Source organism: Dromaius novaehollandiae, chromosome 4, assembly GCF_036370855.1.
Source record: "Dromaius novaehollandiae isolate bDroNov1 chromosome 4, bDroNov1.hap1, whole genome shotgun sequence".
NCBI classification, from domain to species: Eukaryota; Metazoa; Chordata; class Aves; order Casuariiformes; family Dromaiidae; genus Dromaius; species Dromaius novaehollandiae.
The window spans coordinates 13,835,955-13,862,412 of record NC_088101.1 but is presented as its reverse complement, the minus strand read 5'-3'; the positions used below and the strand labels follow the sequence as shown (position 1 = coordinate 13,862,412).

Below are 26,458 nucleotides of genomic sequence, written 5' to 3'. Positions count from 1 at the left end.
TGCTCTTTAACACCACAACTGATATCTGCAGAGCATTTACTTTAAGATTCCTTTACTGGAGATGGCATTTTTATTCTAAGGATCTATTGAAATATCAAGTGATACCCATTGCAACTACAGTAACCTACTGTAATTTCACTGTTGCTATTGTTCCAAATGGTCTGCTGCATACAGAGATGAGCAGACAGTCTGCCCTGTAAAAAACTGAAAACAGAAATCACCAGTCGTAGTCAGCATAGTAAGTTCATTCCTGTGTCTCTCTTCTTCCTGCGATCACCTGGGCATGTTTGTGCTTCTTACCCTTAATTCTTACTTTTCTTATTTTTGCAGAATATTCTTATTCTTGGTTCTCTTATTTTTCTTTCAAAGTGAGGAGAGTTCAAAGAAACCAAGTAAATGAAAGGCAGAAGTTACAGCCAGAGGAGTACTTGTTTCTTTAGACAGGTGACCATGCTAAGAGTTGGTTTTAAATATTTATATCATCCTTGCTGTCTGTTGGGGATGGGTTGCTCTGAGTCTACATTCAGAGTGGCAACCGAGGTTTGGATTATCTTTCTCTCAAGAGGCCATAAGCTTTGCTGCTGCACAGAGGTACTCTGGCTGTGGGCTAGATATGTCCATGCAAGGAGCTGGTATGGACTAACCGTTTGGTAGCAATTGCTCCGCCTGTATTGCTGTCCCCATCTAAGCGTGCCCTGAAGAGGGTTCAGTTGGTTCTTGACACTTAATAGCATCCATTTGCCTCTGTCTGAGCCAGTGGCAGAATTGCTATTGATGCAAGGTGTCTGCTGTATGAGAGCAATGTTGGGACTGGTCAGCAAAGCTTCAATAGGTAATTTGAGATAGCAGAATGTCTGGTATTTCATCACCATTTCCACTGTGCTTGATGCTACTTAAAAATACTTAAGCTGAAAGGTAGCCACCAGTATGAAGCAAAGGTCATAACAAAGACTGAGTTATCTGCTGTATCCAAGCAATAGTCCATCCATTTTTCCTGTGTCTGTGTGTGAAACACAAGTGCAGGGGAAAAGAAAGCAAAACGTGTTTACAGTCCAGTAACTGCTTTTAGCTCTGGGACCAATTCACCCCTGTTTTGTACTTGATGGTGGTGTTCACACGTGCATAGACTGAATTCCAAAGCTAAGGGAAAACACAGACATCCTGTTGTATTAGTGCTTTGCCTAGGCGTGCAGACACAGCAGTTGTGAGGCAGGGGAATTTGAGGTCTGTGGAGTTCAAAGATGAATCTGTGAGTGAATTTGCAGGAGTATGTGGGGTCATACATGGGGAAGAATTAGGCTGCCACCAGTTAGCGTGCTAAAGCACTTAGATGAATTTAGAAGGGAGGAACTGAAAAAACTGCCAAAGGCTAGAATCTTTTTCAGTGCATTGAGATCATCTGTGACACAAAAATGGTATTTGCCAAATCATTAGCCCATGGAAATCTTTGGGTTGGGAGGAGAGTGCAAGAGAGGATAATTTCATACTGTCTACAAAAACATAAGGAATTCAGTATTATCTCCAGAAGAAGAAGGAGGTATTTTTGTTGTTACATAATTGTACATGTACACTACTTAGAAATAAGCAATATATCTCCCCTAAGGTGAATGCACTCCTGCTTACTTTGCTTTTGAGCTTTTTTTAGTCCACCAGTGAGTCCTCAACATACCTTTCTCTGAGATTCCTGTTTGATGAGAGTGGATCCCAAATTAGAGATTTAGACACTGCATTTCAGTTTGCAGTGGATTGGCTTCATACTCTGCTGTGGGCGGCTATTCTCTGCCCTCCCACAGACCCGTGACTTGTGAGATCTGTAGATCTCGTTCTTTCCTCTCCACGTGAAGGAAAGTCTCTCCACCTAACCCAGGATGTTACCTGTTCTGGGTTTCTCTCTGTAAACAGATCCCACGTGGCAGTCAGTGATCGCTCTGAGCATGTTGTATCTTCTGGCCTGAGACCCATACCTTTTGTAACATTTGGGCCTCAGTCCCATATATGCTGTACACTTGCAGCATTTTGACAGAACTCAGTAGAGCTGCACAGAGTAGAAGGCTGAAAGGGATCCCTTAAGCAACCTAGTCTGGTCTCCTGTATAAAACAGGCTTTAAGTTCTTGCCCGATTCACTCCAACAATTTTCTGTTGCATAATATGGAGAATCCCAGGCTAGGAGATAGCCTTACTGCTACGTTTCTTGGATTTGAACATTTTTAGGACAGCATATCTGTTGTGTTCAAGTTATATCTTTCTGGAGTGTATTATTTTTATGTTTAGTCTTGGAGAGAATTTGGAATTCGTTCATTGAGTCAGGCCCAACAGAAGCGTCTCCAGTGTTGCTTTTTCCACTGTTCACCCAAACTTTACTTGAGCTCGAGTGCCAGTTATTTTTGATAACACATTTAATCAAGAGCTTTGATATTTAGACATGCTAATTGCACAGGGAAAATGGGCAAATTATGGTTTTCTTAAGTATCAGTATTGCGAGTGTTGTCCCAATTCATTGTAAATGGCCACTTTGCTAGTGCAGTCGAAGTATTTTGTATTAAATTTATTTTTCCTACATATCATACAGCAACGTATTTGTAGTAAGAGTCCATTTTTGCTTGAATGGCTTGATAAGTTATGTGATATGGATTAAAGAATAGAGCTAATGGGAAAAAACGGGGTCAGCACTGAAGTCTTACAGTGAGTTTATACTTGTCATTAAGTCTGGCCTTCTCAGTCATATAAGGAACAGTTCAAACCAGGACAATGACTGCCCAAACAAATAAGTATGGGGATACAAGTAGCCTGAGTAAACCCTGGACAGTGAAGATACAATGAGCATGAGGATGGGACTCTCCCTTCCTGTGCCTCACTATATTACGAGTTTCACTCAGTAGGCTGGTTTAACCCAGCTTTTGAGAAGCAAGACTGGGATGAGGATGAATTTGATCAAAGATTTGCCAGTGAATGCAGCTGAAGGCAGGGGCAGCACTGTGTGGCCCACAGGATAAATACCACAACACTGTTGTTTGTTGATGCTTAAAACAGTGCTGGGATTTGAATTATGTAGCCAAAGCATGCAGCTTCCAGGATACCCCATTTCTGTAGACATCTTTACAAATGAGGGTAGCTGTAACTGATTCCTTTATGTATCTCTGTTTTATCTTGCTGTTATGAAGAACAATGAGTAGCAAGCTCAGATACGTTCACTGAGATGTCATCATTTAAAAGCTCTGATAAACCACAGGGGTGGTTTCCTAAAGGAGTATCATGTGTTTTTAGACCAGAATCAGCCTTATTGTACAGATTTCTTTTTTCTTCAGACTGTTCCATTTGCAACATTTCAGAAGCTTTAATGACTTTGTTGTAGTACAGAAGTAACTGAGGAAAATTGTTACTGTATCTAAGAATCTCCTCAGTCTATATTCCAGATGCTGTCTGTTAAATAAGAGAAGTAAGTGTTTACTCTTCTTCATTCAGATTAGTTCTGTGGAGCTGGTGCAGTTCAAGACAGTGATTTACTTTGATTTGCATATCTGCAATACCATTATTAACTAAACTGCTGTTACAATATGAATTTAAAACTTCAGTGAAGATGGACAGAATTTGGTACAGCAGTCACAAGCAGGTAAATGGTCCTAAGTCTGACAGAAGTAATTCCTGTACAGTTTTAAGTACATAGGTTTTGACAGGTGTAACAGAAGCCAATGAGAAAGTTGTTTGAAGCCGAATTGTGGGATTCCCAGCCAGTGACAAGTGAACTAACTGCAGCTAGAAATGTGGTAGCAGCATAGCTGTACCTGTATTTCTTGGGCTTTCTGAGAGTATTTTCTAGCTTCCAGCCTCTACAGTCATGCAATGTTAATAGAGCTCTTAGATGTCTGTTCACTTTTAAGCATTTAAGCAGTTTTGCTGTTAGCAGTTGGGTCTTTCACATACAGAGGCTGTGGTGAGGTGCTTTGAAGGATTAGGCCCCAAAATATTGTACAGCTTTTTGAAACCAGAAAGAGTCTTGTCCTCATTAAGAGTAAGGTGCAGAAATTCACTTAAAACATCAGAAGTTGGTTAAGCTTTCAAGCACTTCAGAATAGTACCAAATTAAAAGCTTTGATATCTGAGTAGGGCAGAGTACAGAGGAGCTGTTCTAGTGTTCTAATGCCTAAAAATACAAGTAGAGTCAAAGAAATCCAAATGTGGCAGCTGCATAGATTGTAAGGATGACTGAATTCAGTGGAACTTTATAATTTCAGTGTGGCAGTTTAAAAAAGGCAGGGTTTGAGTTTTGGTGCTGGGTATGGAAGAGGATTAGTGACTATATCTTGCAAGTATGCATTATTGCTTATGTTATCTGTGCTGACTCTGTGCTAAACCTGGTAGGAATTACAGAGCTATTGATCTTTGTCTCCCATCGCCAGTAATTTAGGTCATGTGGCATTTTTTCTTTGAGAAAGTGGCTTTTATTAGACTTGCCTTGCAGTAGGTTTTTAAAAATAATGTTGTAGATGTTAGGTGATGTGACTCATCAAGGTGTTAATTTTATTGCTTTCTGTATTCAGTCCATGCTTCAAGAAGTATTTGAGTACAAGCCCATTTTTAGTATGTACAGCAGCCTTACTGAAGTCCACTGTTTGCCTGCTTAAAGTTCAGTCCAGGCTTAAGGACTTAAGTTCTGCTATTATGGAAGAAAATGCCTCTGTAGTTCTGGTATATTTAGACGATGTTGTTCCACAGCCAGTCCAGCATCTTTGTCCCTACTAGTGTGATGTGTATGTCATTCAGACTGTGACTTGGCACGTGTTTCCTCATACTCAGAAATTCTGTGCCATGCTCAGTAGTGTAATGAACCAGGCCCTCATTTGGTGTATAGCAACAGAAAGTGAGAGAAGATCATAAGAAGTGTGCGGAGAATGTCACTGAAAAATCTAATTGCACAATTATCCCTGCATTTAAAAACCCTTTGGGCCTGGCAGAGGTACACTTTTTATAGCTGCAGGAGATCCATCCCAACTGCAAACCCCAGTCTAGGCTCTATCTGTGACAAAATGGTGGTAAAGCCGTGTAGTGTGAGGGCTGGCTGTGCTGTGTAGCCTTTGAGAACCATGCAGGTGCAGCAGAAATACTTTACTCTTGGCTGACTGACTTGAAGGGAGTTGGCCAGCCCAGAAGGAATTTCTTCCTGATTCTCTGGGGCAATTAAGGACAACCTAAAGCCTCCAGCAAAAGTCTGCATTTTCAAGCAAGGCCTAATGTAAAATATAATTCATTGTCGCCTTGGGTAACCCTGGTAGAAAGCTTGCAGCTCTGTGTATGTGTGATTAAAAATCTCATTGAAACAGTTGATATTTTAAATAGAGTGAAGATAATATGCTTGGTTCAAGAGATACTGGTGGCCAAATATGAAACATGGCTGTGGCAGATGGCTCGTTCTCTAGTTATTTGACTTGACAGAACTGGGTAAATCTGGTTCAATGGGAGCTAGTTAGCTGTCAGACAAGAGGTACCTCTGGCTGATAGTCTCCATTTCTCTGTTCTTCATGAAGCAGAAGTAATGACAACAAATTAGTAGATTAAAATACAGGGTTTATGCTGATAGCTAGCTATGATGACATAACCAAAATTTAGACTAGAGTGAAAAAGAAAATGCCTAAATATGAAGTCCTTAAAAGGGTGACATAGATCCTCTTGTTTTGGTACAGAACTCTCTTTTTAAGAGTACCATTTATTTAGTAAGAAATCTTTTTGAATGGGGTTTGTCTGTTATGATTTCATAATTATTTACTTAAATTACTTATACATTGCCCTATTTACATGTTCATGTATAGCTTGGTATAGTGGGAAGTTTTTCTTTTTCTTTCTTGAGATGAGTGAGGTACTTGGAAGAAGCTGCTGATCTGCATCTTCACACCATGTCAATGCGCTTGCACCTAGCTCCCCTTACTAATCTTGGTGTGGAGCAGAGTTGGTCCCTACTCTTCAGGAGCAGAGAAAGATTAGAGTCACCATACCAAATCAGATCTTTAGAGTATATGGTGTATTTATCTTTGAACCTAGTAACTCCTGACACCTCACAGGGAGATGAAACAACCATATAATGCACTTAGTCAATTGTGAAAAATATTCCCAGTGGTTTGTGTGCGACGATGCCACCCTGACTGGTCAGTTTATGCCTACAGGGGAGAGGTTTTATCGCACTTTCTTTAACACCCATCATGACAAATATTTATACTGGTCATAAGTAACTAGCCTCTGTTAAAACTGCAAACAGAATTCCTTGCGTCTGAATGTTCTGAGACAGCGAATCTTGAAAATAAAATGTGGAATGTGGGGTGTAATAACCCCTTGTAGTCCTTTGCTGGTTGGTGTTCTGATTGTTTTTTGTTAGGGTGGTCTGCCCCATCCTCTGTAGGATTAAGATGAATTCGAAATGAAGATGTATTTGAAATTACAAAGTAGCAGACTTCAGAATTGGCATATTCCTTGGTTGGCGCCCCCTTGTTAGGCATTAGCCCATCCTTTCAGAGGCCACAGCCTGTAACTATAACGTAACAGGCCATAACGTGTGTGGCTCAGGCTGAATCTGATCTTTGTCAAGTGTAGTCTGAGGTTAAGCTTCACCAGAGAAAAAGTGAATAAATACTAGATGATTTACTTTTCACCCAAATAAAACTGTGTTCTTTAGGATTGTCCTTGGATTTATCAGTGCCATCTTCTAAATTGAAGGGTTTTATTTATTTACAAAGGTTTACAGATTTCTCTTCTGCAAACCAGTTTAATGTGAGGCTTCTCCATCACACTGTGCAGCTCAGTATGCAGCAGCTGATACCTTCAGTTGGTTTCCTGGGCAGATGGAAGTGTAGAAGAGACGATAAGCAACACAGGTTAACTTTGCATAGTGACGCGGTGTTAAATCTGAAGGGAAAAGATGAAGAGCATTATAAACAAAATGTGAAAGGCTGTGAGCAAAAAGAAAAAGCACAATATTGTTTCCAAAAGTCATTCTGAGGAAAGCAAAATATATGCTTTAGAAGATGTAGGCACAAATAGGTAATGGCTTTCTTTTTGTTTATTAATATTTTTAAGAATACGATAAGCTGAAAACAATTGCCATGTAGACAGGGGTAGCTCTTACCTGTGCTGTAGCGGGATTGGGTCCCTCCCCACTCTAACTTGGTAAAACTTGCTCAAATCTTTGTCATTCTGTCATTTGTCTGCCATGGATACAAAATGCAAAAGAGAGTGTGCAGCAAAGACAACTACAAACCTCCTACAAACTTGTTGAAGTGTAACAAGTTAAAACCTGTAATAGTATGTTACAACATGTAACAAGTTTCCAAATTTGTTTTTAAACGAATACATAACATGTTACAGAGTTCTTGTGTGTTTGTTGTGCTTTTGTAGTAGCCCTCATCAGGGATTTCACAGATTATCTCCAACCTCTCCCAGACGGAATGTTGCAACTCAGGCTGATCACAAGAAGGGGTGATTGGAGAAAATTACAAGATCCTTTACAAAGTATTGGTCGTTTTTTCTCTTTCACATCATAACAATGAAATATGCTTGTCTTCCTAATACTATCTTGATAATACTACATACACTGTTGTTGTTTTGTAAGGTATTGTTCTCTCAAACTTTGTTGCATGATATGCATGCATGTGCACGCAAATCTACTGCAAAATTTTCTCTTGAGAACCACGGGAGCCAAAAAGCATTTGAGCTGTCACTGCCTGTAATTCTTTATTTAATCTGCTTTGTAAAGAATTCAAATTACAGGAAATCTTTGTCCAGGGGCAAATCTTCATCTCAGTGGAAATCCAGTGAAGCACTACTATTATTATAATTGTGCAGGTGGCTTTTTCATGGGATCATTAAAAGCTGTAGTGTGAGATAATGAACATTGTTCTTTCCCATTGTTAATATGGATTAAAGAAATACTACTTAAATGGAAAAGTGTATTTATCTCTTAGGTACAAAGGTAGAATAACTGAGTTCAAAGGATACATTTTTACACGCGCACTTTTTTACTGATGCAACTGAAAACAGAGTTTTGCTCAGAAAGTAAGTAAATGTAAGTTTAATTTAGATTTAAGTAGGGTTGCTGTCACTTGTACGTTATATTGCTAGAGAAGTAACTACAATGCTATGATGTTGTGTTCCAAGGCTATCAATATACTAGGTTATAGATCATCTGGAAAAGAGAATGGAGAGCACTTTGTTTCCTTCCACGTCTTGATAATTTTGAAGTGCTCTAAAAATGTAGTAGTAATCCTAAAATTGACCTTTCAAACAGAATTTTCCCACAGAGCTTGTACGTGATTGACATGCCTTTTGTTGGAACCGCCTGCATCCAAGTGATCTTTTATTGCTAGGAAAAGAGAAGAATTGAAGGAACTACCAAAGCTTTTTTTTCTTCTTTTACAGCATGACAATAGTAAAACTTTTTGTGTATGTGTATATGGAATTTCTCAGTATAAGGAGCTTCCGTAAATCACAGTGAACAATTCAAAAGTAGTAAACAATTTGCAAATGAGGAGACTGATGCATATTGTTCTGCAGATGTTACCTGTTTCCTAGCACTTCTGGTTGGGTGAGGCAGATTCTACAGATGCAGTGTCTGGTAACAAGATTATTTAGCTTCATTAACTGTGGTCTTAAATTAGTATGCATACAGTATGTTAACGGTAGAAAGGCTGGCTTCCTGCTACTTGCCAGTCTTAAATCACTGCTGTCATATGTAGTACATCATACAAGTTGTCTATTTTGCCTAGACCTACATGTGTTTATTGCAGTGTACTAACAGGACAGCATAGAATCTGTTTTAGTTTAGAATCAAGCTTTCTGCTGTTTCAGTAGGGAATTGTGTTTACAGACACAGTTGAGCCTTTTATTTTAACCAGAGTTTTAAGTTTGTGCACATATATATTTACCATTTCTTGTTACTCTTTTAGAGAGCTTTTCTGGTGTGAAGGATGTCAGTTCTAGGATGCAGTGGTAACACCAAAAGGCCCCAGTGAGAGTTGTCCCACTGTCCAGTGCTCTGTGCAAACACAAAAATGTTGGCCCCCCTCCAGCTTCAAAAAGCTAAGTGAGTGACGACAAGTTTTCAGTTCAGAAAAGAGGCTTGAAAACCATTTGTCGGACCCTTTGCAGCCCCACTCGCAGTGTGGCACAACCCTCTGTTCTCCAGGGGCTGCTTCTCTTCCCAACCACTGCAATGGGGGATCTCTCCCTGCCCTGCACCCCTGTCCATGCCCCAGCACCCCAGCCACCTTTGTGCTACTGCCTCCCAGTAGCCTGGGACAGGCAAACCAGGAGGCTGCATGTAGCCATCTGCAGTGAGCAGACTCACTCCACCAGCCTGTCCCATCAGCTCGGAGCAGAGGGTGCGTCAGGGGACTGTCTCGTTTATTGCCTGACTCCTCATTTTCATTCTGATTTTCCACATATCCTTTGAAATCACTGTTGTACAGCTGTCAGGTGCCCTGAGCAGTAGGCCTACAACACACAGAAAAAGTGGACTGTTAGAATAACAGTAAATTTGCATTTACAACAGCTCCAGGATCTGCTCCTTTTGTTCTTGGACAAATAGCCAAGAGCAAATTCCATTCGGTGCAGGATATACAAAATGGCACTCCATATATTCATCGTCAACATTAGCAGCTTTAATAGCAGTATAACCAACACAGTGACACCTGTACTTCCCCATGTATGTCCATCTCAGTATACGCTATAATAGTGTGAGGGGTGTCTTGTTAAATGAGGTAAGAAAACCTTGTCAGAAAAACTATCTAGCAAATTCAGGGAGTTGGTACCCTCATGTCCCAGGGCTTGCTGTTTCCTGTAGTGCTTGCCTCCCTTAATGCTAGAAATAGATAGCTCCCTACCTTCCTTCTCGTTATGTACTGCAGACACTGTCTTCTACTTTTAAATCACAGTACTGATATCCTCTTGTGACAGCTGAGAGCCATAGCCTGATACCTGTATTCTGTGTGCACAGTTCCATTGATGCCAACAGTAAGCAACCACTACAGGAAACAGGATAACAGAATATTGCTGTAAGTGAATAATATTCCAAAGGTGAAATCTTGACTCCAGCGTAATCGCTGGCAAAATGCCCATTGACGTCAGTGAAGGCAGGATTTTACCCAGAGCGTGTGGTCCAGAGGCTGAAACCAGGGGCAGCAGGCAGAAGCTGTCTCAATATATGTCTGGTTTCCCTTTGCCTCAGATATATGTAACATTTATTCTCTTCAAAGCTCAATAAGAAACAGTTTTCTGTCCCATGAAGCTTTTTAGCACACATACATGCGCTTGCACATGCACACATAATGCATTCCAAAACTGTGTTCTACAGAAAGATGAAACCAAAAATATTACAAAAATCTTGCAGAAAGACACTTATAAAAAAAATTTCAGAAGTGATTCCAGAAAGTCTGACTTGCTGTCCAGCAGGTTTGTAGAAACTATACTAAGCAGCAGAATTAATAGGCAAATGAATAATTACAGTCAATGGGAGGCATCAACCTGACTTTGGAGAAAAATAGTATGTCACAGAGGAGCCAGTGAGCACATGTAGAAGTATAGTCAATATAATGCACTTGAATTTTCAGAATGTTTTGTAGGATTATCAAAGGCAATTAAAGAAACAAGGCTGTCATATGATTAGAGGGAAGCTCACTTTATGGATTAATAACTAGAAGGTAATAAAATAAATGGTCAACTTATCAGTGGAGAAAGGTTGCCTGTGAAGTCCCTAGGGATCTGTTCTGGAATCTATGCTTTCAACATCTTCAAGATTGCCCTGCAAAGATGCTGAATAGTGAGGCACAAAGTTTGCTGATAATAGAAGTTCATTAAAGGTAGGAAAAACTGAGAGCTGGCTACAGGGAATTACAGAAGGCCATTAAGATGCTTAGTATCGGGTGAAAAAGTGGTAGGTGAAGTTCTGTCACTAGATGCTAGTTAATGTTCACAAAACAACACAAATTATGTAAATGTATATACTGATGAGCTCCAAATTAGCTGTTGCCTTTCAGAAAAGAGATGTTGATAGTAGCATAACTTGACGAAAGTGTCAGCTTAGTAAGCAGATGTGAAAGCAATTAAAAAGTTGGATTTTAACAAGAAGCCACCATTAAGTCTGAGATACGCCTGCATCTGTAATGCCTGCAGTTTTGGTTACCTCATTTCAAAAAGGATTTAATAGAACATGAAAAGGTGCAGAGAAAGGCAGCAAATGTGATCAAAGGCATCAGAATGACTTCCATAAAATGAGAGAAACTATATAAACTGGGACTTTTCAGTCTAATTAGAGAGTATTAGTCAAGTGGTGTTTATAAAGTCAAGACTATGGGGAAGGTGGGTAGGGAAAAATTATTCACAAATTCTCATAATGAAAAAAACAGGGAAAGATTATCAGTCACCATACCTAAAATGGAAGTACTTTTTTTCTGTCTTTCACAATTTTGTTACACATTGTTTAACCTTGTCCACAGGATCTTGGAAAGGCTAGAGATACAAGTGGACACAGAATGAAACTGAACACAGTCACAATGGATAGGGTTGGTGTTGACCATCAAACACAGAGAACCAGTTGCAACATCCAAATCAAAAAATCCCGAACTATCAGAATGCCAGAACGTGGAAGAGTGCAGTAGAGAGAGAGCAAACCTCTGAACTTGCTCTTCTTCCGTTAGTATCCATTATTTGCTGGACTACTGGACTAAAGGAAGTGGGTCTGATGCAGCAGTAGCAGTCTTAAGGTTTTGTGTGCTTGTATTCACAAGCCTACAAAACATAAGAGGTCAGAGGAAGAGACCTGACCATCCGGTAGATGTGCTCTTTGATGCTTAGAAATGGCATTTTGGATCTAGGAAGCCCAGATTCTAACTCCCTGTTTTGGCTGGATCAACAAAGGACCCTAACACAGATCCTCCATGGCTTGAGAAATTTCCCTCCAGGGCATGTGTTCACATCATCACCCTCATTAAAAGGAGAGGGAACAGGGTAGAGAAGAGTAGTAGTATTTCTTTTATCATCTGTTTCTCTAGCTGATACCAAGAAACAAAGGTTCAGTGGGTTTTTTTTAGTCTGTCTTCTATGATATAGAAAATAACTTTCGATTTGTTTTAATTACCTTTGTTAATTTCACTGTTGCCCCCGCTCTTTCAATGGACACATCTTCTTCTTAAATAGTCTACACACTATTTTAAGAAAATCTACTCTGCCAAGTAGAAGCTTTGATTTATACATATTTTTTATTGTTATTTTGTAGCTTGTAATATTGTTTGCAGTTTGCACACTAGTAAGGAATGTCATTCTGTTACAGATTACCTAGAAAGGCTGCTCTACCCTTTCTTCCTTTCACGTTTCATTTTTATTTTCTTTGCTTCTGTAGATGACAAAGTCCACAAGGGAAGGATCTATCCAGACATGCCTAGCGCCACAACCAGGTCTGTCAGATGGAATACCTCAGTTCAGCCTCCAATTAACAGGCAGTAGTTCGTGTTTGGAGGAGATGGATTTAACAGATGAAACCTCCTTCATTAACAGCGCTGCGTTTTTCTCCAGGTTAGTGCTCCATTTCTGTATTTGTCTCCTTATTTGTTTTTCTTACTTGGTACTTGGGCTGCAGTCCAGCTCTGAGCATTTTGAATACATTTTTTTCCATCAATGCTTATAAAGACAGCATGCTGTGGTGCAAGGCAAAATAATGGGTGTACCCCTGTTGAAGCCATGCATTCCAGTGTATGCCCAGCAAAACCAGATGTGTGCTTTAGTTTGCCTTTCAAGTGTGTGCCTTGCAAGTGTATGAAAGTGGCCTGCTTGGTGAAGGAGTGCAGATGGAAAGGACTGACCTAAAGTTAAGCACTAGAAATGACACTGAGCACGCAAAAGATGCAACCAAAATGTAGGTGTCTTCCCTGAGTATTTAAACGTATTTGATTTGCCTAGGTAGCTGATTTTATTCCCATTTTCAAACGAAGAAGGGAACCTGTCCCTGTGTTACAGGGTTTTTATCTTTCTGGCAGTATTGGTGAGACTACTACTGTTGTACTACTGTGTACTACTGTGGTTTTAATTGATGGCACTTTGCCAACAAGAAGGTGAACAGATCTTACATCAGTGATGGACAGTTTGGTTTCTTGTAAAATTTTTTCCTGAATTCTGAGCTGAACCACTATCTTTTCGTTGTTCTTATGGCAGTGAATTCTCTCGTTCCCTTTCTTGTCGCTCATGCAGATCATGAAAGGTTAAGGTTACTATGGGAAACTGCTGTATGCTACCGAAATATGAGGTTGGCCTAATGTGGGGAAATAGTGCTATTTGCATGTCATGAAACACCACACTGCAATGTCTGTGCATACCAGTGCAGAACACAAAGCAGAGGCAATGCTGCCAGACACATAACTGAGTGACTTCACTGTGTAAGCAGGAGATGGGTGCTATTCTCAGCACTAGCACAGACAGACACCACTCAGTTTACAAGATAGGTTACCAAATTATGCACTAACACCAGATTTCGAGTCATAGTAATGGTGGTGAAGCATAGATATGAAATTTGGTTTCTAGCCTTTGCAGGCACACATCCTTTTCAACTTCTAGCTGTGTCAGCTGTGCAGTTCACTGTCGCCTATCCTGCCCCCAAAACTCCTGCAGTCAGAAGCATCAGGTTAGTTTAGACATGTTTTTATTAATCCAGCTGCTTTTAACTGAGATGAGTTAGGAAGCAATTACCAAAGCACGTCAGTTGGCAAAATTGAGGAGGCAGTACATTTCCACTCACTAGACAGGGCCAAGCAGGTGGGGCTGGGCCAGGAGTTCTGGCCTCTTGCACTGATATGCTGGAGCTGGCAGAGAGTGTGTCCCTGCCTGTACTCTGTTATGTGTTGCAAGGTGTAAAGGAAAATCAAGTGCTCAAGAACTGAAACAAAGAACTGCTGAGTCTCATGTCTGGAAAGGTATGCATGACGAACATACTTAATGAGGTGTTCAAAAAATGTGATTCTTTTGAGAGAGTTTTACATGTTGCAATTGTCAATCTTTCAAAGAAGTATAAAGTAGTCACCGTTACTTTAGTAGAACGTTCCCCCAAAGAGGTAATTATTTGTTGCAGGTATTTATACTTTTCTGTCGGTGCGTAATTCCTCGGAAGAGTACTGCTGAAGTATGGGACAGTTGGGCTGATACCGGCTACAGGCCATTAAGCACCAAATGTGGTGTCTTTGTAGGAGCCTGTAGAGCCTGGCACAGGCCCATAGAAGCCTGTAGAGCCCAGCACAGGTCCATATGAGCCCACAGAGCCCAACATGAACACACATGAGCCTGTAGAGTGCAGCACAGGCCCATATGAGCCCGTTTAAGGAGAAGCAGTCAATCTCCATGCTCAGGCTTCAAGAAGAAAGATGTCTGCATCTCTAATTTTATCTTGGAAATGAATTAGCTGCAGAAACTAACAGTGATAATCTCATTTTGTTCAAGAATGCCTTAGCTTTCTGTCCCATACCACATTTGTGTACGTATTTACCTATTGCAGTTGAGTTTGTAGCTCTCCTGTTAGCTTCTGGTACTTTTCTGTCAGTGATCTTTTACTGCTACTGCTGAAAGAGGAGCAGGCAGGGTTTGCTGTTTTCTGCCCAGCTCGGGGATGGCAGGTTGTGGGGCAGGATGGGGTGGAGAAGAGGAGCCCTTGAACAACACTAAGAGGAAGAGGGTCTCTAGAGGACAAGGTGGGTAGGGTAGACTAGTGCTCTGAATGTTGAGAGAAAAGGGGAGAGGAAGAGTGAAAGACCTGCAGCTATTTAATGGGCTTCTTTGTACCCCAGAACAGCATATGGAGGTCATTCCTGACCACACTGGGGATAAGAGGCCTCTCAGAGTCTCCCCAGAAATAAACCTGGGAAGGGGACACAGTAACAACTGGGCAGGGAGTCGCTGGTTGTGCAGTGTAGGGTTATGAAGCTCCCCGTAACACACGTCGGGGGCAGCTGTCTGTGAAACAATCAGAAACCCTGATTCTCTGCATTAATGTAGCCCTGCAATATATCCAAAGTGTTTTAGACATCCTTTTGATAGTCTCGTGTCACTTCTGTGGAAGCTCACAGTGAGGTATTATCTCAGTGCAAGGGTACATTAGGAGTTTTCACCTTTCTGAGCAGAAGGACTCTGGCATCTGATCTAGACTGTAACGTACTTTGCAAACAGACTGCTATTATTGTTGAGATTTTTTCTGTCACAAGGTACTAGCAGTTCGTATCATTGTTTAATTACATGTAATTATCAGATATGTTTTAGTGAAATGACTGTATCTGCTCAGCTATCATATGATCTTGTTAGAATAAAAGTTGTTCTTGGCAATGATAATCCTTTGCTGTTTCATGAAAATGCTTGTGGTTTACTCCCTTTCCATGCTCAGATACCATGATAGGGGTGGATTAGAAGAGGATAAAGGGCTACACATTTGATCTGGTTACTGATAGATGCAGAACTCCACATTAGCAGACTCACAAGTGTAATTGTGAAGAAATAAGCACACAAACTAAGCCTCTAAGAGTCCCCAGCAAGGACTGTAATCCTTCATACAGATCAGTCATTTTCAGTTGTTTTCCTTTGACATTAGAGAAAAGGTTTGCAGGAGAAAATACAAGATTTCTGGTTGTCTAGTAGTTTTTGATACTACTTAAAATAACTCTGAGTAAGTGTCTTTATACAGTAAACCTTAAAATGAAGATCCACGTATTAAGTACCAGGTGCAATTATGACTCTGTCTTATAGAATGGCTTGCTATTTTTTTAATATTGAAAGATACATATTATGCCTCTTTAACAGTTATGATATTCCTCATTGCAGGAATCTTTTGAAGGTGCTGCTGTCATTTGAAGTATGTGAAATACCAGTTGTAGTCAAAACATATTGCAGAGCGTATCTGTATTGCCTGTTGTCCCTACCTTACTCCTTCTGTTCATGACTGTTGATTTTAAGAAAGTCATATTGTAAAGTTGATATGTTTTTTCTGACCAAAATAGATGGAGCGGTTGTATATACCCATAATCTCTGCCAGTACATAATGTGTGTGTTCTCTTGAGAATTACCTCATTATTATAGGTGTGTGCCAAGGGCAAACTACTTAGTATGCAGTAGCAGAAAAACATGCCTGTAATTCTTTGAGCAAATCCCAGAACACTGAAAAAAAAAAAGGAAGGAAGGAAGTGGTGGTGGTGGGGAGTTTGAAGGATCGAAGATTGTATTCAGTAAGCAGACTTTTACATATTTCTTTGTGACTTCTGTCATTTTTGCAAGAGTATGCTCCTGTGCAGAGCTTTAGAGCAGAGCAGCCAAACTTCTGGACTGTGGGAACCACATACTCTGTATCTTTACCTGGCTGAGAGCAGCAGGACCCACACTGCACACCCCAGGAGTTGTGGGAGGCAGCAGCGTTGGGACTAGTGTATAGGCAGGAGAGGATGAGGCTCCCTGGGGGCCTTACCAGGCAGGCCCTCAGTGAGATGGGGCTAGGCTGAGCTTGCAGCTGTGTGAAGCTGAGAGCCCCAGATTTGATCCCTCTGCTCAAAGCTCTGGTTCAGCAGGCACATGCATAACTTTTAACTGGGATTTGGAGTTTGCCTAGAGGTGCTCAAACTTGCATGCTTTGAATCAGAGGCTCAGATGAATTTTATTTGAGGGACAGGGTGTACTAAGCTTCTAAACGGCTGCAAAAGTAGGAAGGCCTCTTAGAAGCAATGTTCTTAGCCTTTCATGCTAGACTTTATATAATCTGAATAAAACAAGCAAAGAAAAGGGGAAGCCTTCAGGTGGGAAGGAAAATGCTTCTTGCAGCCAGAATGTGAGGCAGGAGACTGTTGATAGTGAGGCAAAATTCATTCCCTGGTGCTGTGGGCACTCCTCTGAGGTACCGGATGCTCACTGCTTGCAGACTTTCATTGTCACCATCCTGACTCTTTTGCCCTTGGAAAGGGCACTGAAGTAGGCTTTACTGTATATTGCCGTTTTAATACTTGCTGAAGCTTCATCTCTTTGCCATCCTGGTACTGTTTTCAAGAAAGATGCTTCTGTGGGAGGACATGCTGTTGTTTGCCCTGTTTTTAGGCTCTGTGCATGTTCCCTATGTGAAACTATCGATGTAAGGAGTGTTACCAGGCACCTTCCTTGTTTGTAACGATGAAGTGCTGGGGAATGGGGGTGTGCATGGCAGCTAGTGCTCAGCAGCCAAACTTTTCAAAAAGCATTGTGCAGTTCCTGAGAGCTGAAGTGTTAGAGCAACCATGGTAATCATTCCCTGAGTAAGCAGACTTCTCCAGTGCTTTCTAGCCATCTCTTTGCGTGCCAAAGATCATAAATTCCTGTTGTGGCCGGACTTGCAGCTGCAATGAGATTTGCCAGTGCAGCTACCCTGTGGCGGCATCCTAGCATGTGCATATTTTCAAAGAGAAGGTTTGTTTATTTCAACCTTTTGTTCACAAAGATCCTTATTTCTGGCCTACCTCCTGCCAGTGTAGGGATCACATGCTGTAATGGCCTCCCTAAAAGAAGGGGTGGGTTTGTGTACCCTGCTGCACCCTGTTCTTAAGGACAGTGTTTGCATGTTCTAGCTGTTGATTGCTGAGGTATGAAAACATATATATTTGTACACTGAGAAGTTTGTGCTTACTATAAACACTCTCTCTATTTGTTGGCATTCCTTTTAGCAGCTGTGGTTTAAAACCAAAACAAGCCAAAACTTACCATTATTCTCTTCTGTGATAAGAACTTGGGTGCCTGTTGTTGCCAGAACAAATCAAGCTGGTGGGGGGGGAGAAGGGATTTGCTTAGCTGACGGTTTTTGTTTAGGTTTGGGGGTTATTTGTTTTTGAAGTCTCTCGTGGCAGTACATTCAGTCCCCATCCGAAGTAATAGTTTGCCTTATCACTTAGGAGCCTTGCTGCCAGGTTTACTGAAGGGATTACAGCCAAACAGCAATCCCTGTCCTCAAACAGCCCGGGATTCTTCAAGCAAACTGCTCAGTGAAGGGACAAAGGTCTTAGGCGTGGTGTGTTGGAAGCTGGTGAAGAACATTCCCTTCTGCATCATTCAGTAGCAGGCTCTGGTGGGCACTGCCCTGAGCACTCAGAGATGACTTTTTTTTATGTAACATATTTTTATTGTTTGTCTCATTCCTTTTCTCTTTAGGTTGTGTTGAGTTAGTTTTTCCAAGCTGACTCATTTAACTTTGAGAGTACATTTGTCTCCACCCTCCTGTGCAATCAATTCCCTTCTTTCTTGCATTGTGAGATGCTGGCGCTAGGAACTACGTTACATAATGAGTTGTTAAGAAAAGCCTTCAGTTTTCTAAAAACTCTCTCATGAGCCACAGAGACGTGATTTATGTTTCTCTCCAAGGTGGGTGACTTTGAATGGTGAGTCAAGGTGTGGTCTCAGCTCTTGCTCAGTACTTCTTGGCTGTCCATAATCAAAATATAATGACAGTCGCAATAACATGTAATTATGTAGATTTTTTTCCATGCAAGTCACCTGGGTGGATTTCAGTTTACTTTTTCTAGCATTTTCCCTCTCTCATCTGCCCCATACAGGTAACTGTTTTAGATAAGGCTTTGTCCGTTAGACTAACTTTCATATTTGCCTCTTACTTCAAGTCATCCTATTTTTTGCCTCTCTGTGCAAAATTTACCTGGTGACAAGTGATTGCATCTGAGCTGGAGAACATTTTGAATATGATGCCCAGACCTGTGCCATGGAAATGGAGATTCATCTTGGAAGCAGCAAAAATCATAAATAAAACAAAGACCTGACCACACTTACATGTAGAAAGCAGCATTTTAATGCCAGAATGTCTATAGGGAAGCAAAAGTTCTTCCTTCATGAGCAAAGTAGATTTGCTTTTCCTGTTTCCTGGGACAGTATTCAGCAGCCTTAGAAACCGGAAAGGGACTACAGTAAACTCATAGCAATTGAGTAACAAACATGAATCCCAGAGGAGAAAAACCTGACTCCCTTTCTCTGTCTCAGGCATTGCCCTTTCAACTAGAAAGATTATTTGTTTTGTCATCTTGTTTGTTTTTCCTTATCTGCTTTTGCTGTGAGGAGAAAGTCCCTTCATCTCATGAGGCTGGTGGCACACTGGTGCCACCTGAGTCAGATAATATTTTGCTGCAGGAAAGAAGGTGCAAACGTCTGACAATTTTGAGGACCTTTTCATACGAAAGGATTGGTGACCTTTTAAGGGAGAACACAGTGTGGACGATAAGAAATTGGCATCTGTGTTTCACAGGGAAGAGCTGGAACCAGCAGTTCTCTGCACTGTGGCTTTACTTATTTTTTATTGCAGTAAATGAGCAGTTCCCTTTCCCACAGCTTCTTAGCCTGTCTCCTGATGTGCCTGTTGCATTGCTTAGCTAAGAAGGATCAGCATAGTTGATCTTGTTTCCGGTAGCTTTGCAGAGCAAGCAGTTTTCTGTCATCTGAAGCTCTGAGGCATTCCTTCCTGTGCTACTTCCCAAAAGAGACCTCAGCCTGCTTCCTGTAGGCAGTCTGCAGGAAAATCAGCATACAGAGGTCACCAAGTTCTCAGCCAGACTTGTTTGCTGCTGTGATTTCCTGGTTCAGCTGCAAGAACCATGTATTTGGACGTTGTGTTCAGCACGTTGTGGTGTGGGCTGATGGAGTTCAGCTGTGACTTCCCATGACACCCATTTTTAATCAAAATGGTCAGCTGTCTAATAAGAGACTGGGGTTGCAGGGTAAGGTTGTCACTCTGTGCTGTTTTCCCTTTGCTTGCATCTGTTTGTCCCTGAGCAGTTTCAGTGTTATAGAATCCTCCTCTATCATGGTCAGTGGCAAAAAGAGATTTCCTCTCATTTTATCTGTTGTAGGGAATTTGGTTCCTAAATGACTGCTTATCTACAAATTACGCTTTCTCATACTGGCTTGGTGCCTTCCTCCCAGCCTGAAAGGGTTGCAGTTAGAAAGTGTGAAGATAGTCCTGTCTCTGAAGCAAAGTTTTCCATTCAGTTCTGCCCAAGATGGAGGCAGTGTATTTGCAGTACAGATGACTGAAAAGAAAGGCCACTGGGCCATTGCAAAGAAATTACTAAAGGCTGCTTGGATGTTAATAACTTCCAGTCATTAGCAGTTTGACGGAATTCCCTTCTGAAGACAGCAGATTCCATCACCAATTCATCAAGGCCTTTCACAGTCTCCAGGCTGTCTCAATTCAGAAATTTGGGGTCATGTGGGGAAGGATTAACATCTAATAAAGGTAATATTTTTATTTTCTTGCATTATAGTTAGGAACCACCCAATCACCGTGAAGTAATTACTGTTGGAAGCACTGCTAATGTGCTGTATGTTTTATAAAATTTATAAATGCTTCCCTCCAAAAAAAACTTCAGAACTCCAGAATGTGTCAAATTGCACAAAATCAAGTGTCTACCATCCTGAGCGTCTAACTATTACTGAGTGTCTTAGAAAATAAAGAAAGTTTCCTCTAAGATCTCATTAGTTTTTGCTGGCTTTATTCACCCCAAGTAGGAGAGCTTAGATTTTTCTAGGACTACAGAGGAGGACTGGGAAACTGCAAGCTTTTAGTCCCTTCTCTTGTCATTCTGGATGTCTCTGGTAACTAAAGGTAGGCTAATGCTGAACTTCTGTTTGTCTCCAAGAACAGTGTGTGGCACTCCTAGCAAATTGTCAGGCTGACCTCTGGCAGAAAAGGAGTGTGTTTGCACAGCCTGGATAGATACTGGGTGTAAGGCTCACATTCAGTTTTGCAAATAAGGGGTGCAGCAGTGAGCTGCACTGCTTATAACACTGCCTAAGCCCAGCATCATTGTATTTGGCTGCCCATAAACAACAATTAATATTTCTTGGTGTAAGCACAGCTAGGTACAGGAAATAGCCCCCAGTATTGGACTGAGAGGGCTGTGCTCCAGGCAATTGCTGTCAGGTTTTAATAGATCTAGTGAGAGTTGTCTTTTAGCCAGGGTCTCCCTTGCTTCCATGGGGGGTGAGCAGAGAGATCGAGTTATTCTCACCCAGCTTACTCTTCTCTTAGTACCTCCCAACTGGAGTCAGCCTCTGCAGCCAAGTCTGAGCCCAGTCATCTTTTCCCACCACCTGTCTCATGAGCCAGAAGAGCTGTTGGATCACTTCTGCTAAGGGAGGATTCCTTTCTGTTATGTCATTTTCTGAAGAAGAGCTATTTCTAGAAGATTGTTCTGGAGGGTAATTCTGCCAGACAACCCTTGCCAACAAGGAAGGAAATTTATCTCTTGGTGAAGCCAAGTTCACTGAACATGAATCCCGTGGCCTTCTCCACCTGCCACTCCTGCCTTTTGCACAGCCTCAGCAGTTTGAAGCACCACAAAAGTCTGCAGACCCATAACCCCTTTCCCTTCTTTCCAGTGTTATCCTGGCTGTTTTTTGGTCCTCAATCTTGTGCTTATCGTCTGGCAAGAAATCAGCAGCCCCTTTGAGACGTAAAGGGGACCCATTCCCCAACAGATGCAATTACAGGGTATTCAGACCCCAATGAGAAGACACACCTCTGTGTCCCACCACTAACAACCATCCAGCTTCTGGTGGTGATTGTTATTTTTGTAAGGACAAGGGTGAGCTATAAAGCATTTCACTTGAAGATACTTGAGAAAGCAGGAAGCATAATGGGTGCAGAAGTGTGGAGTTCCAAGGATGGTAGGGTTGTTAAGGGTTTGAAGGATGTTTTTTAAGAGACAGGAGCATGTGAAACCAATGACATTTTTGGTAGGGAAAATAAATAACTTGGGGAATACCAATGGGTCAGTTTAAAATTTTAGAATCTTCTCCCAGACGAATGCTTTTTTTGAGTGCTTTTTATTACAAACCTTTTAGTTGGTTTCAAACAGCTGAATTGTTACAGGGGTTTTTGTGCACACTGTTTTATTGAAATAACAGTTTAGAGGAGTGGGAGAAATTTGTTAAGTATTAATGTTTAGGAATTCCATGAGATTAGCAGAGCTTTGGGAAAAAACTGCTTTGAAAACAACTTGTATGAGATCAGGCTTCTGCTTGTTTGCTTGCTGTCCTCTGTTCTGGCACTTAAACTAACTGGTGCAAGTGAAGAACCTAGTGACCTGTTATACAGCATGCTTTACCCTGTTCCCACAGCAGATTAGCTGGCAAAACCATTCATCACTTGACACTTTCCCAGAAAACCCTTTAAGAACCTACTCCCAATCCTCTTCCTCCTCCAGGAGGGAGGCCAAGAAATAATTTCTGTGCCATCCCATGGGGTGAGAGTCCTTTGCAACAAGTTGAAGCGGCTGATGGCGGGTGTGGCAGGGCTTGCAAAGGACACTGCTTCTTTATGAAGAGCAGCCACAGCAGCTAATCCAGGGAGTTTGGGGTGGCCCACTCTGGGGGAAATGTACCTACATGCTTATCTGTTGGCTGGGATCAGAAACACTGAGAACCTTTTAGCTTAGTGTTTACTTTTTCCTGTCCCAGCAAGTTTAAGGAACAATTCTGCAAGATGTTTCCTCCTTAATAGATTTTAATTAGCTGTGTTTAAAGGTAATCTGGCCCTCCAAGTTACAGTAGGGAACAGAAGAGCTGTAGTGCAAAAAACAGTCAGTATTCCCCATGGTTGTGCCGGCAATAGTTATATGCCAGTGCAGAACATAAAAGGGGTAAAATGTAATCAGCTTAGATGAAGAGTGACCTGCTTCTCGTTTGGACAAGAGGAATATTAGTTAAGAAAATGTACAAGATAGTTCTGCAAATTGTATCTGGGCAGTTTGTCTAAGGTTTAACATTATTCTACAAAGGCAACCGTAAAAAAGCATCTGTTGCAGACAAGTTATAACAATTAGAATACCCCTGCATTGCTAAAAACACAGCAGTTGTAATACGAATATGGAGGTATCATCCTTGAATGACTGATCTTTTCTTTGTCAAAGTTAAAAGCACCTTTTCGTTACAAGTTTCCCAACAAAGCCTTTTTATGCTAGTGTGTGTTTGAGCTTGTGAAAACTTTTTATGATCATGTTTTTTCCTGTTCATTTGCTTACTGTAACAGCAAGTCTAGCACATAACTCACTGATATATATGTTCTGTACTCATTACATGAATATCTTTAATAGAAATCTTCCATTTTTTTGAAGTTTCATTTTCCTGAGCAATTTACGAAATGAGTAATTTTGACCATTTAGGAGAACATCCCCAGTTCTGTAACTAAGGACAGAACTATCTCACTTCCTCAGTAACTATGCGTATGAAGTCATATATTGTACAGAGAACTTTAGCCAGCATGATGAGACCTAAGGTGATTTCTTTTACTGCTATAGGGGACAAAATTGTCTGCCATATTCCCCCTTTTTTTTTTCTTCCCTTATAAATCATGGCTCAGTAACTCCCTGCAATCTATTGCTGATTTTGAGTTAATGTTCCCTGATCCTGGCTTAACTGATTAGAGATCCCAAAGGAGGATCCAGAGGAGCCACAGTACCGAATGATTATGTATTAAAATTTGCAAGAAGGTACTATCAATCATGTGTCCCATTTGAAGAAAATTAATTTGAGCAGAATCTGCAGATTGATATGGTTTTAAGGTCAAAAGAAACCATTATTATAATTTAATGATTCCCTGCATATGACAGGACCACAATTAATTCCAGGATTAATTGCTACTTAATTCAGCAGCTGTGATTGCAATTTAGCATACAAAATTCTGCAGATAGAGCTGGGTGGTCTCAGTCCCATGTTTGACTTATGTATGGCTGCATTGAAACATGTAGTTCTTGCTTGCACACAGCATATAAAAAGAACCAGATTATTTTGTATTCCTTTTTCCATTTCTTTCTCCCTCCTCCCTCTTTGGATCATCTGCTTACTTGGCCAGTATTATTTTACATTTCCTTTCACATCATTCATAAAATTATTAAGTGAACACCAACCTTAGAAAGTCTCTGTTAGGATGCTCAGCCACTTTCTGAGGATTACTAAATTACTTTACTTAATTACATTTTTGATACATCAGTTGTTCTTTCTACCTATTCTGTTCTTTTGAACCGGGCCTATGTAATCTTCGCTTTGCGTTATTTGGACGTTAAGGGCTACAGTTTCCAAATACGGTTTTTGTTTACATGTGCCTTGCTTATTTGCACACAAATCTTCTGGCCTGCAGGAAGTTTTTACAGTGTATTTTTCATTTGTAATTGCAGCTGTTTACATGCACAAATACTCTTAAGAGAAAAAAAATGCATGTATCGAATGTGTACATAAGTCGTGGTATTTTCTAATGTGTATTAGCGGTATTTTGAAAAGTACATTAAGCTTTAATTTTCAGTGTGACTAAGGTGTGCTGATATCTTTGCTTTACATTTCGTGGTTCTACAAAGGGGAAGTTATTACATAACTTAATATATAGTAAAGGAATAGATTGATGACATTGAGCAGAACTCCAGCATTTTAAATAACCTCAGATTTTATCAAATGAGGCAAGATCTTTTTTTCTTAAAAAAAAAAAAAAATCTGATTTGTGTTTGACAGTGCAGGGAGGCAAGGCACTACTGCTTTTAAAGACACAGTCACAGCCACATCCTCATAAAATCCATTAACTAGATCAGTTATAAACTCTACCCTCTGGTGCTGTGCTGTTCACAGATGATCTTCTCTTATTGCTTTATACTCTGAGAAAGGTACTTACTCTGCAGCTTAGTGTGAAAAGGAAAGGAGAGAAAGCAGTCCTGTAATGATGATTGACAGGACACTTCCTTTCCAAATGTGTGTTCATTCTTTAAACATTGGTGGTGGAGGGGAGAAGCAGTGTGATTGTTCATACTTAGCTCCAGCCAGTGCCTTTTTTTGTCTTTGCTGAATCTCAGTAATAAATTTGCAGATCAACACCTTTGGACCCGGGGGCAGAGGCGTAGCTGCAAGTGTTGATATTTCGGGGGAGGCTTAATAATTTTTACCATTATTTGTTGTTTGTTTTCCTGTAATATTCAGAATACACTAGGGAGTGTGCAGTTATCAGTGAAGATGCTGTGCCTGTCCTGAAGGAGGGGTTTTTTTCTTTTCCCATTGTGCTTATAACTTTTTATGGTGTGTGCATATCTTCTGTAGTAGTGTGAGGACTATGCATAGCATGATTGTGGTTCGTTCATTGCACTCTAAGCATTTTTTGATACATGGCTGGGATGAACGGAAGTTTAAAGCTCTCCAATAAGAATGGAGGGAGAAGGATATGTGGGTGTATCCTGTAGATGTATGTTTGGTGGTAGCATAAATAGCCGCTGCAGTGTATTGTTGCAGCCAACAAATAAATTTGGCTGTTCTGAGCAATAGGAATGTGAGAGCTGTATAAAACTTGCATAAGAGGTTTTGTTTTCCCTAAACGTGGGAAAATAGATTTAACAAGTACAACCAAATCCAAAACAAAATACTGTAATAATGCCAGATTTTATATGTGATAATCCATCCTGAATTATGCAAGTTAAAGAAGGATGCAAGAGTGTAGGAGGAAGGGTAGGAATTTCTGCCTCGCTCAAGTAGCAAAGTGGCATCAGTGAGAAGAAAGGAAAATTGTTTGGAGATGAGCCTTCAGTTTTCTGGTAATTTTTGTCTGCCTAGGTTGTGACTCAAATACATTGCTTATGGTCTGTACCCATGAACAGGGGAGATGAAGAATTAGTAAGTTTTGTGCTGATTTAGCAGGGTGACAGGTTCAAAAGGTGCATTCAGATGATGCATCTAAAGTAAGGTGACATGCACTGTGGGATGGTTTCCTGCTGTTTGAGTAGCAGGTAGTACTGCTCTCACAGAGGGTTGGCCTCTGTGCCCTAAAGTACTTATTTTGATTTCACTCTCTTTGACATTTCCCTGTGTTAAAATCTTTTATTGCCATATCTGCAGCTACTCCGGAAATAATTAAAACCTTGGGAAACCAGCACTGCTAGCAAAAGGCCAGCAGCTGCATTTTTTCATCTTTGATCTCCCTGCTTTTAATGGGCATTACAGTTACATGCCAGTGGGTGTGCTGGGAAACATAAGCTAGGATACATTCTCTCAGTTGTGATGTTTTTGGCACTGTCAAAGATGCAGATGAGGAAGGGCAGGTGAAAACTGACAGCCCATTGAGGGAACTCCAGAAGAAGAGAACAGGAGCAGGAGAAGGTGAGTCTGAAGGTGTTGATGGCATAGGGGGCACTGGGCAACTTTAATCGATCTGGTTGATTTTAGTACAGTGCCAGGAAGTGACCTTCTTTACTGATGCTAATTCGTAAATTAATCTTTCTGGTAATTTCAGCTTCTCTTGTCAGCAAATTCTTTGTCATGGATCTTAGTACTTTCAAGCCCATTTATGTGGGGAAGTCACATGGAAGTTATGACAAAATACCTAGGGTATAAATTTAGAGCACAGAAGTTATTTGAGTTATTCCACTTCATTTGATTCAGCAAGCTGCTCTAGAAAACCCTGGCTCATTC

General features: G+C 40.9%; 1 protein-coding gene across 10 annotated transcripts in view; it reads left to right on the top strand.

Moving 5' to 3' along the window:
• The window catches only part of FAM13A (family with sequence similarity 13 member A), a 149,694-nt gene that overhangs the window by 52,456 nt on the left and 70,780 nt on the right, over window positions 1-26,458 (top strand). For all 10 annotated transcript variants that reach the window (XM_064510460.1, XM_064510464.1, XM_064510463.1 and 7 more), the window contains one exon: window positions 12,378-12,550. In XM_064510460.1, the coding sequence (XP_064366530.1) occupies window positions 12,378-12,550 (173 nt within the window). The remainder of the gene's footprint in view (window positions 1-12,377; window positions 12,551-26,458) is intronic.